Below are 15,608 nucleotides of genomic sequence, written 5' to 3' on the forward strand. Positions count from 1 at the left end.
TGTGCTCATGAATTGGAAGAGTAACTGAAAACATCCACATGACTCAAAGCTACACACAAATTCAGTGCAATCCCTATCAAAATCCCAATTGGTATTCTCCATACAAAAAAAAATACTACAATTCCCCTTATCAAAATAATTCCAACAAAATAACTGGAGGCATCACATCTCCTTATCCAAAATTGTAAGTCAAGTGTGTGGTCCAAAAGTTTGTAGACCCAGCTCACTTAGAAGACTGAAGTGGGAAGATCAGTTGAGCCCAGGCATTCAAGACCAACCTGGGCTACACAGGAAGACATTACCTCAAAAACTGAAATTATATAGCAAAGCTGTTGTAATCAAAACACTGTGGTATGGCATAAAAACACACATGGACCAGTGATGGGAGCCCAGAAATAAAACCAAACATATATAGTCAAATAATGTTTGACACAGGCACCAAGGAGATACAAGGAGAGAGAAGTCTTTTCAAAAAATTATGCTGGGAGACCACTGTGTTCTCCGTTGCGTGGTGGCTCACCCTCAACCCTATAGAATGTACTCCTTTTTCTACTTTTACTTGGCTCAAACTCACTCTGCAGAGCTTGAATCTTCCTACCATTAATGAAACAGCTACTGTTAAAAAAAAGTTATGCTGGGAACACCAGATTTCCACATGCGAAAAGCATGAAATTGGACCTTTGTACACCAGAAACTCTTCTCAGTATAGAACCCTAAAAGAAAAAGCAGAAACTAAAACTACAGAACTCGCAGAAGAAAACAGAGATGGAAAGTTCCTGGACACTGGCCTTAGCAATGGTTTTCTAAGATATTATATAAAAGCTTGGGCCATGAAAACAAATGGGACTAGAGTAAACCTTCTGTTCATCCATTCCACATAAAGATTCAACCAATCCTAGGTCAAAAATATTGGGGGGAAAAAAATGGCATCTTGTACTGAACATATACCATCATTCCCTAAGCAACAGAGTATAATTATTTACACAATTTATACTATGTAGATGTTGTAACTAAAGATAACTTGAATTATACAAATAGTAATCCACAGGTTTTCATTTGCAAGGGAAGGTCTGGAACCAATCCCTTGATGACACACTGAGGGAAACTATACCTCAAACTAAAATGGTATACACAACAAATTACAAACTGGGAGAAAATATTTGCAAACAATATTATAAGGAGTTAATATATAAAGTTTATAAAAATTCATATACCTCAATAATAGAAAAACAACTTTGTTAAATATGGCAAAAGGCATAAGATGGCCAACAAGTATATGAAAACATGTTCAATATCATTAATCATCAAGAAAATACAAATCAAAACCATTACGAGATACTACCTCCCTCACCTGCTAGGATGGCTATTATAAAAGGCTGAAAGACAGATGGCTATTATAAAAGTGCTACAAAAGGTGTGGAGAAAAGGAAACTCTTATACACTGCTGATGGAACTGGTAGTCATTATGGAAAGTATGAAACTTTCTAAAAATAAAAATGGGCCTACACTCAAAGGAGATGAAATCACCACCCGTAAAGGGACCTGCACTTCATATACATGCATCACTGTTTAAAACAGAGACGGGATGGAAAAACTTAAGCATCTATTCATGGATGAATATATTAAGAAACTATAGTGTATATGTACAATAAATATTATTCATTCTTTAAAAGAGAATGCAGTCTTATCATTGGAAAATTGAAATACACAAAGATAGAAAACAAAACAATGGCTGAGAAAGATTACTGGCAGTGGGTAAGAAATAGAAAGTTATAGGTCAGAAAATACAAAGCAGATGTGTAAGATAAGTCTGGAGATCTAATGTACAAGATAAAGATGTTATAGCTTATATTTAGATGTTCCCACAAAGGCTTGTGCAGTCATACATGGGGCTTTCAGAGGTGGCTGATGCTTGGATCAAGGACGTGATGCTAGGACAGGTGTGAGTGCTACCTGCCTGAATGGTGGGCAGCCTCAATACATAAGGGACAGAAAGAGGGTCTTTGCTTTCGTTGCTGCCTTCTGCCTGCCATGAACTGTTTCCTCTGCAGTATCCCTCTGCCATGCCACCCTGCCTTGGAGCCAGCAAACTATGTACTGAAATCTCTACAAACTGAGCTAAATAAACTTTTCTCTCAACTTTCGGTGTCAGGTATTTTATCTCAGCAGTGAGAAAAGTAACTAAGACAAAGGATAACAGGTAATAAAATTGTACTGTGTGTCAGAGTTATGGTAAATGTTATTTTAGCTGTTACCACAAAAATTTTAAAAATGCATAAATGTAATATGATGGATGTTAACATCACTCTTACAACCTTTTTATCTGTATGTACACCATAACACGTTATGTATCTTAAGTATAAACTAAAATTTATTTAAAAGAAGCTGGGTAATGCAGGAATAGAGAGAATGAGAACAAACAGAACAAAGAAACATCTCTGTGGCTTATAAAACATTTACAGAATATAAAAGGTATGACAGTTTTATTTCCCTATTTTGAAAGTCTATTGAAGTGGGATTTCTTTTCTTTCCTTCTTTCTTATTTTGCATCCAAGTCAAACATACTGGTTTGAATTAGTCTTTTAATTTTATTAGCCTTTTAATTTTTCTGTACTGAAACAGATCAGAAAAAAAATGCCTCCTAATGATGTATTTCTTCCCAACTCTTAGTCTTTAAGTACATTCTGAGTACTTAAAAGAAGTAGGGTTGGGATTTACAGGTAAGCATAATCCCAAGTCTTTTGTGGAGGCCTTCTGTTAAATGTCTCCCAATTGTAAGTCAAGATGCCTAAAAAATTATAACATTGCTTTACTTACTGATTTAAAATCTCTATAAAGAAACGTGGTTTACTAATTTGAAAAACTAATGATGTATCCTTTTCCAGAAAACAAGTTTGCAGCAATAATATAAAAATAACGCTATTTAATTTAGAATCTTTTGCATGTGCTTTCTTAATGTCACTTTTGAAAAATATCCGATCATTACAAAGAATTAGATTTTATACATTTGATGACTATAAGCCCAGCAATTCAAACAGGAATTTTGTACTTGATGGTCTAAATGATGTTTTCAGTAGAAAGCTGCTCCTCATTGTTTGACAGTGATGCTGACATTGCTCTTGTGATGCTGGACACTAAGAACGAGTTCCTCTCCCACTTCAACCTGGATGGGATTCTCTAGAACAACTGCCGCTTGTTTCCAGTGGGAGGCTTCACTTGATGTATCCAACCAAATCTCGTCATCAAGGTACATATGATACCAGAAGGGAATAGCAGTCACTTGTCCAGCTTTACAAATGTGTACCTATGGAAATTAAGAAATTACAAAGATTTCTTCAGGGTAAATAGAATAGACTTGGAGTATATCTTCTTTTTCTGTTTAGTCAATTTTAAGTAAAAATTTTAAAAATACATTTAGTTACCTGATTGAAATATTAATCTACTTTATTCTCTAATATTTATTCAAATCCATTCTTACATATTTTTCAAAAAAAAATTTTAAACCTTCAAAGGAAGTCTTTAAAGGTATATACAGTAATACCAAGTTTAAGATAATTGTTGTGAATAAGCACAATCATTTTGCATGTTGTCTGTACCTTTACTTCTCTGTTGGATGTGTGCAGATACGGAGTCATTAAATCTAGTCTTAAGAGTTCCACTGGCTTGCTTAAAGGTACACAGGGCAACGAGGACAGGTCCAAAAATACACGTATAGGCACCTAGAAAAAGTGTAAAATTTCCCACTTTTACACATTCTGTTTGTAGTCAGCGATCACTGTATTTCTTTCTGATTTGTACCTGCCTCAGCCTCATTTACATTCCCACGTCAGCCTAAAGCACAGGGCCTTCCTTGTTTGTTTTGCAGGAAGAATAACAAACCAAGCTCTAAGCAGGTCAGGTACTCTGTTATGGTTTCCATGGTACATCTTACACTTGGATGACAGCAGAATAAATTTTTACTGAAGCCAAATGGCTCCAAAAAATTTTAAACATAGGATTTGGTTATGAACTAAGAAACAATATTGTTTCACAAAGGTGTCAAATTCAACAAAATATATTTCATCTGAAAAAGTTTATTTCTGTAAGGCAGGGATTCTCCGCCTTGGCAACATTTATAGTGGCCAACCAGGAAAGAGTATAGAGCTCCTCTTGCTGAGTAAGTGGTCAAGAATGGAAGTGAGACCACGGTAGTGGTGACCAACTACGCGGCGCTGACATAGAGAACACAAAGTGATGATTTGACCAAGATACGGCCTTCCAAGGGTGAAGAGAAATTTACACTTAAAATGTATGAAGAGCTATGTAAAGATATAAACACTTAAGGAAGATATGAAATGGGACTGAATCAAGATATAGAGCATAGGAGAATTAAAGAAGGGCTGATGCCAGGATCAAGAGAAACTATGACAAAGATGGGCAATATTTTGGGGCCATACAAATAATTTAAAATTCTCTGTCTTCTTGTAAGTGTATTCTCCTTACTAAGCCCCCAGAAACACTAAGATTAACTCTTAATTCTTTAAAAAGTAGTTCCACAGATGATGTGTACTTCAGTAGGTACCCTTCAAGAAAGATCTAACATGCATATTCAAGACCTTACTACTTATAGGCTTTAGATAAAAGTTTTAGATATCAGTTCTTTACCTCTGTACTCAATAGCACACCTACCAAATTCTGCTTTAGCCTATACGGTAATATCCCACCTGCTTCCCATCTCCATCCCCAAACCTGTTCCCTAGGCTCCCCACCACTTCAATTTTAAACTCACAGATTTGTACAGAAGCGAAGTACAGATGAGTTTCGCCTTGTTTATAAATCCAAGCTCCTTGTTTCCCAAACTGAAACTAACCTCTTTGCCCAAAGTTCCGTTTTCCTAGGCATTTATGTTGCTGCTTGCTGCAGTTGGATGGACTGAACCAGTGGTGGCGAACCTATGACACACTTGCCACAGTGGGCTGTTTGTATCACTGAAGGCTCTAAAAGGTTCACCATCACTGCTAGACCCTGGACTTTGGCTGTCACATCTACCAGGTGCCAACCTGAGGTCTCAAGGTAAAGTTCCACTTAGAACACAAATCTGGGTGCTTCTTTTTCAAACAAGGAGAAACCCTTTTCACAAAACAAAAACCTAGTGCCCTACTTTGCATTTGTAACAGTGACTGGGGAATCCACAAACTGACTCCAACCCTTGGGGTGATTTTCACCCATACACATTGTGATTAAAACTAAACAGAGAAAAGGTAGAGAAGAGCATCCAGACAGAACTTCTCTTTTCCGACACTTACCTGAAACTGGTTGATAAAAGGTGCTATGTTCAACCCAAGAGTACGTTCTGTTCCTTGAACAGCATTCTCTTCCACCAGCATCTGTGATTCCACAAGCATCCCAAACATCAGCACATACTGAGGAAAGATCTTCCCTCCAGGTTGTAGTAAACACCTAAACAAGGATAAATATTTTTTGCCAGGCAGGGTGGCACAGACCTATAATCCCTACACTCTGGGAGGCTGAGGCAGGAGGATCATGAATAAAGTTAAATCCAGCAAGAACCTGTCTCAAAAAAAAGGCTGGGGACGTAGCTCATTCAACCCCCAGAACACACTCCCAACAAAAGAGATTACATATTTTTTAAAGCTACTTGATTTCCTGCAACTTACAACTATCAATAACTAAGAATCATGAATTAAAGGGCAGTCTAATGGGATGTGTATTGTTCTTGGTTGGTAAGTTCACAATGTAGACCACTGAAAATAATTTTTCAACAACTCAAAAAGTGACTGCTGATCTGTGAAAGAGAAAAATAATCAGTTAGCTGGATGGGAATATATCTCTCAATGCAGCCAAGAGCCATTAACGAATACAAAAACTACAACCATCCCTACCCAGAAATCCAAAATCTGAAATGCTCCAGATGAGGGTCAATAGAATGCCATGTTTAGAAAATTCTACACCTGACCTCATGTACACGTTCTACGCAAAATGCAAGTACACTGAAAATACTGTATACGGTTACCTTATTGTGTACATAAGGTGTATATAAAATATGAATGAATTTCATGTGTAGAGATTGGTACTATCACCAAGGTCTCTCATATAAGTGTGAATATTCCAAACTTTTAAAAAACATCTAAATACTTCTGGTCCCAAGCATTTCAGGTAAGGATCCTCAACCTACCGCAGGTGGAAGTATGATTTTAGGAAAAAGGTATTTACATAGTCTCAAAATAGATTACCCCCATAAATGACAATAAAAAATAAAGGAGAAAATAGCAATTTATTGTGAAAACTCCAGTGAAGTGTGGAAAATTTAAACCAAGAGATCTAACTAACATTAATAATAATGGGATAAAGCAACACTTCGTGACTCCAAATGGTGATGAAACTTCTATGGTATTCATTCTTCTCTAAAATGGCTAATGTGGACCTCATAAGAAAATGTGAAGAACATTCTATACCATAAAAGCCCTATACTCTTCAAAACTGTTTATGTCATGAAAAACTGAAGCATTGTCAGAATAAAAGAAACGGAGACATGAAAACTAAATGCACTATATGATCTGGTTTGAGTCTGGACCGGTTACAAAAAAGCTATGGAAGACACTGTGACAAACGGAAATATTACATCCATGTCCATTTTCTGATTGTGATAACGGCTCAGTGATTATATAAATGAATGTCTTGTTCTTAGGAAATACAAAGTATCAAGGGTAAAAGGACAGGATATCTAGAACTTTTTCAAAATCCTTCAAGGGAAGAATCAAAGCAAATGTAGCAAAACATTTTCTCCTTCATCTTCCTGGAAATCCCACCAAGAGATTTCCAGGAAATCCCATTTCCATTTCCATTTGTACATTAATCAGCAATACCACCTACGGAAAGCTAAAAACCTTTTCCCACACAGACTGCATCTACATGAGAAAATGAACAGGAAGTGCCTGGTGACAAGATACACCACCTGAGAGAATCCTGGAGTGCGTGGAAACTTGTAACCAATGCTTTTTGCTGAGACCTGGAGGCTGTGCCATGACAGAATCCATTCCTTCAGGAAGCTAAGTTAGCTCCCCTGTCTACCATGTAGCCTGTTTCTCACTCCTGCCATGTGGGAGTTGAGGAAGAGTTGGGTGAACCTCCTATGCCATCCAATGAAGCATAAATGGAAGGCACACTAAGGTGCTTTAAACCAAATTAACTTTTTGTTGGCCATGTTTACAGTCAAACATCAAATCTCTTCTCTTTACAAATATTCCAGGCTGGTTCCTACTTGAACCTTGAACTTGAACCTTGAATTTCCAGAACAGTATACTACGCACAGGTGGGCTTTCTCTCTTTTATACTAACGTTTTATGCCTAAGTCAAATATTTATGTATGGATCTATTTGTAACAGTACAGGACTAAGTTAGGCATGGTGCATGTCTGTGATCCCAGCACTCTGGAAGCCAAAGCCAGAAAGATCACAAGTTGAGGCCCAGCCTGCACAATACCATGACTTAGTGAGAACTTGTCTTAAATTTTTAGAAAAGGGAAAGGGTGGAGGTGGCGTGCAGCTCAGTGCAAAGGTCTTGCACCAAAGGATGGAACATCTCAACAATCTACATAGCTAAAAAATAATCTGTACAAATTTTGAAAATTCTGTGCTATGTGATTTCCCTAAATAGATAATTAAAAACTCGACAAACTAGAGTAACATTTCTCAAAACTACTTTGACACTTCTGCTCTTGAATTTACTTATTAACTCTCCGTGCTTTTACTAAACCAATTACTATGTCTCAATTTCTTAACCCCTTAAAAATATTTAAATAATGATGACTAAATTATAATGACAACACATGGCAACAAAATGCAAAACGCTTCCTTAGAACTAAGTGGGAGAAAAGCCATAATCCCAGCACTCGGGAGGCTGAGGCAGGAGGATCGTTGCAAGTTTGAGACCAGCCTGGGCTACAAAGTGAGCTTGAGGCCAGCCTGAACTGTATAGTAAGACCTTGTCTCAAAAAGATAGATAAATAAATAAATAAATATCCAAGCAGTTATTAAAGTGTAACTTAGTAATCTAAAATACTAGTTAAATTCTAAATTTTTATGCATTTTTAAACATGTATTTGGGTCAGTTAGAAAATGGTAAATGGAATTCATACATATAGAATGAAAACTTTTATATCCTAACTGTAATAAAAGTGGTGTATGTGTATATGGTGATGGTGAAATCAAATATGAATTATTAAACACTTTAAAGTTCATGGTACATTAAGCAGGAGAGGGCAATGAAGAAGCTTAGTGTTGCCTCCAAGTTCTAGCCCTGGTGTGAAAAGAGAAGAGAGAAAAGAGGTGAGAGGAGAGAAGAGAGGGAAAAGACAAAGGGTAAAGAACTGCTCCAGATTAATTACCTAAAGGAATCAGATGCCTACATGCAACATGATCCTGCCTTTGAGTCTAGACTGGGTGAAAAAAAGATTTGTAAAGTATAGCAGATCAACTGAGAAAATCTAAATATGCATTGTGAAATAAATAGTATCATATGGGGCTGGGGATTTAGCTCAGCGGCAAAAGCGCCTGCCTGGCAAGCGCAAGGTTGTGAGTTCGGTTCCTGGTACCGGAGAAAAACCAAAAAAAAATAAATAAATAAATAGTATCATATCAAGGTTAACTCCCTGATTCTAATCATTTGCTATAGTCCTGTAAGCAAATTTTTTGTTCTTAAAAAATACTCAGTTATTTAGTAGTAAAAGGGTATGATGCCTATAACCTATTCTCAAAAAGAAAAGCAATAAAAAATAAACAACTAGAAAATCTGCATAAAAGTATGAAAACTCTTGCAGTCTTTAAGCTTAAAATTAAGTCAGCTGAGCATGAGGGCATGTGTATAATCCCAGCATTCTGGAGGCTGAAGCAGAAGGATTCAAGCCCAGCCTTGGCAACTTGGCAACTTATAAAGACCCTGTCTCAAAATAAAAATAAGAAAGGACTGGGGGTGTAGCTCAGTGCAAAGGCCCTGGCTTTAAACCTCTCTCTCTCACTCTTACACACACACACACACACACACACACACACACACAGTCTCTGCCAAAAAATGTATACATACTTCAGCCGTTCTCCATACTAATGTCCGATTTCAATACTAAATATTAGGGGCAAGTTTACATCAAGCTGCTTAAACCAAAGGAAAAATAGCTTTAAGGAGAAAAGATTTTAAGATCCAAGAAGACTAAGATTTATTCCTAAGAAGCATTCTGATATAATATGCCATCAAATGTGAGCTATGTTTCTTACATCATAAAGATGTCTTGTTACTTTTCTCTCACTGCTGAGACAAATACCTGATGCCCAAAATTAAGGAAGGAAAGATTTATTTAGCTCACAGTTTGTCCATAATTGGCTGGCTCCAAGGCAGAGTGGTATGACAGAGGGGCAACAGTTCATGGCAGCAGATGACAGCAAAAGCAACAAGAGCAAAAAGGGAAAAGTACAAGAGAAGACTCTTTCTGTCCCTCATATTGTATGTAAGCCACCAACCTTTAGCGTAGGTGTATAGCACTCACACCCATAATCCCAGCACTAGACAATGAATCAGTCACAAACTCTAGCTTCAGATGCCTCCAAAAAGCTCCCTCCACAACTATATGAGGTTCTGGGGGGACATCTGGAGACAAACCATAACAGATGAAGTTTGATTTTTTTTTCCTTTCTTATCCAGAAATGTCATCCTATCTGTTTTTATACATCTAAACCTAATTCCCTATATTCTACACAAGATATCCAAATCCAAAGGCAGGCTAACCTCTTCACACCTACAGTGCAGGGATTACTTTATGGACAAAATATTCAGTAATAACATACACACAAAAGAAAGGTGTGAAGTCACAATTCCTGAAAAGCAATGCTCAAGGAATATACAATGATCTTGATTGATTTTTATGGTTGTATCACTAAAGAGCTAAAAGAATTTCACATTAGAACTCCAAAATCCAAAATTTCTATTTTTTTTTACCTGGATATTGCAGCTTTTTCCATTATTTCCTGCTGAATGAGCCCAGATGGCTCAATGACATCCAATATAATTATGCTCCACAATTTGTCTGACTTAGGCCTTTGCAAGACAGCAGATTCATCCTCCACATGTCTCAGCCAAAACTCAAGTGTTTCTTTAGGAAAGTGACTGGCTTCCGAGATGAGGTCTAGAGCAATCCGATGTTGGTCTTTCTCCACAGAACTGTAAGACTTCACCTGCCCAAGTGTCCCCGCAATTATAGGCAGAATAGAGAAGCCTTCAGACACATCCAGCACATAGAAAGGTTCAGGGGTTCTCGCGGTAGTAGTATTCTGTCCAGTTTCAGAGCTCATCTCATCCATGACCTGACACAATTTCTCTGGGGTCAATGAAGACAACACTTTTCTCATTGCCATTTTAAAGCCTTCATGATATGGTATGTTGTTAAGTAAAGCAATTTCTGTGGGTTCCAACACACATGTCTGCTCTGCACCTTCTGATTTACTGGTCTGAAGGTTCGCCAGAGCGCTACAGAGTTCAGCCTCATTTCCTAAAGACAGTAAGTCTTTATCCTTGGTACAACTTTTTGAAACTTCCATTTTATGTTCCAAATCCAAAACACTGATACTCTGGATTCTGAGGTAACAGTCTTGACAAGATACTTCCATTGTAACATGGGCCCCAGGCTTTACCCTATAATCTTCATTAGTAAGAAAGGAAAAAGCAACTGATTAATATAGAGTGTAATATGCCTGAGGATCACACAGAAATCTCCATCCCACCTAATTCCCTAATCTTTAAATCGCTACAAGAAAGATTACGTGTTACTTTAATACACACACACACCCCTTTACTCAGAAAAAATGGAAAGTTAAAGATTCCCTTAACTTTTAGCACAATGAAAATATTCAACAGCTCTACTACTGAATCCTAAGACTAACAGTATTTCTTTTTCTTTTTCTTCTGTTTTTTATTGCAATCAGTAAGTATCATCAAATGTCCAATGTCACCAAATCAGGAGGGGAGAGTTGAGGGGCCTGGAATAGAGTTACTGCAGGGGATTCTGTATTATCCTTTGTATTTAAGCTAACAAAAACAAAGATAGATAAAATTCAGAGATCAGTAACACACTCCACTTTACCTTACAGAAGCATTCTTAAAGAGAAATTCTGAAGAGAACAGGACTAAAGAGAACAGCATTCAACAGAATGCTGTCATTAACATTTCTTAACCATTATGTTACTCACACGTTTATGAATTTCAAAATTTAAGGATGGACTAAGATTTAAAATAAAGACTATACCATGCTCCTTTCTAGGAGCTTTCACATGTGGTAAGACTTTAATGTATAAATGTATAATTGCAAATACTTCTCACCTGTTCTAGAACCATTTAAAAATACAAGCTTTAAAATACCCTTTCTCTCAGGATTAAAAAAAAAAAGGACATTTAAGTGGCTATAAGAGAGTTAGTATAAATACAGATTTTAAAATGTCACTGAGGGGCTGGGGATTTAGCTCAGCGGCAAAAGCGCCTGCCTGGCAAGCGCAAGGTCGTGAGTTCGGTTCCCGGTACCGGAGAAAAACCAAAAAAAAAATAAAAAATAAAAATAAAAAAAAATAAAAAATAAAATAAAATTAAAATTAAAAAATAAAATGTCACTGAATACTAATCACTAAAGGTAGGCATTTTATACCTATCATTTGTACTGCAGTCCTGTTTTACATATGATATACAAAAGCTCTAGGAAATGACCAGCAAGGCTGGCCAGCAGGGAGTCACTAAGTGGCAGATTTAATGACCCTGCCAGAGACTCAACAAAAATGTCTTACCTTCCAGTTTGAAAAGGTTTTTTCTAGATAACTAAACAGCTGTGAATTTACTGAATCTTAGGGCTAGGGATTTAGCTCAGTGGCAAAGCACCTGCCTGGCAAGTGCAAGGTCATGAGTTCGGTTCCTGGTACTAGAGAAAAACCAAAAAAAAAAAAAATTTACTGAATCTTACCAAATAGCTATTTTAAAAATTTCCATACAAAAATATCTTTAATATAGAACTCCCCTGAAATCACAGTTTTGTACTTATTTTAGTGTGTACATTTTTATTACCTGGGGTGACACAGATGTCACCAGATTCTCCAAGGGTTAAGAACATCCCTTTTCCGCTGCTTTCCATTTAAAAATGGACCGGCATTTCTTTCATCTATTCATAACTAGAAAAAGTTAAGGGTATCTTTAAATTTCAGTTTTTCCCATTTAACGATTCAAAGATAAATATTTCTGAAGGGTATGCAACAGAGTTGTGTTTTAAAAGGATGTGTGTTGTGTTTCTAAAGAATGCTTTTGAAAAAGAAAAATAAAATTTTGAAAGACTGAACCAACCTATCTTGACTGAAAACTTCATACCCAAAGTAATGTTATTTTGAGCCTGATTCAAATGCTTAGCGGATTAAAGCAACAAGTTTGAAAGAAAAATACAAAATCAGACAAGATGTACCTGTAAGTTCTTGCACAGGGTACACAGCCTGCTCCCAACACGTTTCCTCACTAGGACTTGTGGACAAACTGTGTTCATCATCAAGCTGGAGCACAAACCAAACTACAATAGCATCGAGTGTGCCTTCTTTCGTGACAGGAACACCAAGCTTATCGGGTTTTTTGGTTGCAAGACTTTTTAATTCCTGAGAAAAAATATAAAAGGAATAAGAGGATTTTATAAATTATATATTCACATGCCTTCGTATCATACCACTGTCCTTTTCTGAAGTGCTCGGTTCTGTGCAGCACCCACAGGGAATCAACACGTTGGCATACCCACAACCACCTACGGCACTGGATGGGAAGCTCTGACCTGGTGAACTGGGACAGCACACGCTTGGTTAACAGAGTGAGGCCAATACAAACTACTGACACAGCAAGAAGTCCACGATATATTGCTGGAGACAAAGGCAACTGGCAGGGTAATAGGATGATTTTTTTTTTTTTTCAATATGTATTTGCAGAACAGAAAAGCAAGTCTGAAAAAAAAAAGCCCTTCGAACTGGTGACCTGGAGAAAGAAGCACAAATGGAATCTTTTCATTTCTAGTCTTCCATATTACTTGAAAGTATAAAAAAGCAGACATTATTTTTAAAATTAAAATCTTAATAAGATGGGGGCAATAATAAATTAACATAACAATGCTTGAAATAATAAAAGGACAGATTTGGAGTAATTAGCAGCTGCTTTCCTACTGGAATGTTATGCCAGGTAAGGGAAGGTCTTCAAGCTCAGGGCAATTAGTAAGCAATGCCAGATTACTAAGTTAGTTGCAGACCCTCTCAAGAATAACCTTGTATTAACTAGCAGGAGAAAATGTCTTTAATTTTAGAAACTTTAGCTAAAAAGACCTTCAAAGTTTTCTGCTCCCAGGCAGGTTCATCTAAAACAAGTGTATTTTAACATCTAACCTTTTGTTTGTTTGTTTTTGTCTTTTTGAGACAGGGTCTTGCTATGCAGTTCAGGCTGGCCTTGAGCTCACTTTGTAGCCCAGGCAGGTCTCGAACTCACAACGATCCTCCTGCCTCAACCTCCCAAGTGCTGGGATTACAGGCATGTGCCACCATGCCCGGCTAACCCTTAAAGACCTTCAGAAAAGGAATCTATGTAACTTTCTCCATTTCTTTGAGCACTTTCTTGATACAGCATTGTTTTCTACCACCTATCAATATACACATTACAAATGTGTATATTGATCAACCTACCCTGCTTTTCTCGTGACTTTTCTAGTTTTAAAACTAAGTCTTTTCTCAAGGACCCCTCAGTCCTGGGCAAATTGGGATGGCTGGTCACCTAAAACAAATACAACCCTGAGATTTGAATGACTGTTCATTTCAACAAAATACTGTCAATTTGAAAAGGCACCATGACATAGGGAAAAAAATGGCAGACTGGTTAGAATGCTTGCCTCTGCATTTACATGCTGAAAAATTTGGCCAAAATTATTTAATGTGAGCCATACTTTCTTCACCTTAAGATATACATAAAAGGCACAGTATCCATTCCCAACAAATCTTAGGGAGTTTTTATTTCTACTTAAATAAGTGAATACTTTTCAGAAGGAATTCTAATTCCCTTTAACAATTTTTTTACATATTCTTAAGTAGAAACTCACCCAAACTTGTAAGACCATCCTATGGATTATTTTAAGGAATTCATGAGATGTAAAGCTTGAAAATAGTAATCAAACTTTTTGTTTTTACCTGAAGATTGTTGAAGTCTACCTTCATAATTTCAAAGCATTCTGTCAGAGCCAAATATCCTCCAGGAACTCGACTCATCTTTTCAGTTGTATAAGGTTCTACCGTTTCTTCAGTATCTATTGAAGAATAGGCAGGACTCTGAAATTTCATATTTGTTGGCAAATGAATACCAGCAATGTCCTTACTACCCACTCTGGTGAGAGGCAAAAGAAGAAAAGTTTTCTAAGAATCAAGTAACACCATCTAATATTGAGTGCAGAGGAACATAAACATAAAAATGAAATAAGATCTCACCAGCAAAGGCTTCTTAAATTACACACACATACACACTCACTAACAATAAAGGAAAATAATGGGCCTGCATTAAAATTAAGAACCGCTCACATAAGGACACTGTACAAGTGAAAATACAAGTCACTGAAAGAATATTTGTAGAACACATATTTAACAAAAGGCTCATATCCAAGTACATTATTTTTTAATTTCTACAAACTAATAAAACACAAATAAAAATGAGCAAAAGATAAGCACATCAGAAGACAGCCAGTGAGCATGTGAAAAGTTGCTTGGCTTCAGTAATCATCTGGGTAATGAAATAAAACTCACAATGCATAATGCACAACCCACAGGAGCAGAAAAATAAAACAGTCAACAGTCAACATCATGTGTTGGTAAGAACAGTCTCATACTAGCAGTAAGAGCCCTTTGGGAGACTGTCTAGGGTACCTACTCAAGGTGAGCACGCCGATACCAGATTCACTCTACATATAGAAGCCTCACAGTGCTTGGCATTTCCACCTCTGGGAAAACAGCCAGCAGAAATTCATACATATTATCGATAAAAGAATATGTAAGATGTTTGTAGCTCTATTGCTTCACATAGCTAACTGACATAACCTAAATATCCACCAACCAGACAAATGTAAAATGGACAAATGTATTATGGTATACTCATACAATGGGCTATTATTATTCAGCAATGAGAATGAATAAACTATATATAACAAAATATACAGTTGGACAAAAGAACCCAGGCGTATGGATGCATGCCCACTAAAATCAAACTATATGATTCATGCCCACTAAAATCAAACTATATGATTCACAAAAGGGGCAACACTAACATACCACATTGGACATCAGGATAGTGGCCAGTCTTGGGGGAGTAGGACACTAGTTACAGGAAGGGATTTCTTTCTGGGGTGGTCTTTTCCTACAGTGGTGGTGGTGGTAATGTTCTGGTCTTTGACCTGATTCCTCCGTAGACAGGTGTATCAACTTCATGAGAACTCACAGAACCATTAATTTATGGTCTATGCACTTGCTATTAAAATGTCTGCATCAAAAAATTTACATTAAAAAAACACTTTATGACCATTTCGC

The 15,608-nt window shown here is 36.9% G+C and overlaps 1 protein-coding gene across 1 annotated transcript in view; it reads right to left on the reverse strand.

Moving 5' to 3' along the window:
- Positions 1-2,349: 2,349 nt before the first annotated feature.
- Positions 2,350-15,608, reverse strand: part of Prmt9 (protein arginine methyltransferase 9) — a 28,235-nt gene continuing 14,976 nt past the window's right edge. The window contains exons 7-12 of the mRNA XM_005386669.2: positions 14,226-14,418; positions 12,482-12,665; positions 9,988-10,687; positions 5,286-5,439; positions 3,597-3,719; positions 2,350-3,304 (exon numbers count right to left, since the gene is read on the reverse strand). Of these exons, the coding sequence (XP_005386726.1) occupies positions 3,089-3,304; positions 3,597-3,719; positions 5,286-5,439; positions 9,988-10,687; positions 12,482-12,665; positions 14,226-14,418 (1,570 nt within the window). The 3' untranslated portion in view covers positions 2,350-3,088. The remainder of the gene's footprint in view (positions 3,305-3,596; positions 3,720-5,285; positions 5,440-9,987; positions 10,688-12,481; positions 12,666-14,225; positions 14,419-15,608) is intronic.

This window comes from Chinchilla lanigera, unplaced genomic scaffold, assembly GCF_000276665.1.
Source record: "Chinchilla lanigera isolate Chin_1 unplaced genomic scaffold, ChiLan1.0 scaffold00027, whole genome shotgun sequence".
Taxonomy (NCBI): domain Eukaryota; kingdom Metazoa; phylum Chordata; class Mammalia; order Rodentia; family Chinchillidae; genus Chinchilla; species Chinchilla lanigera.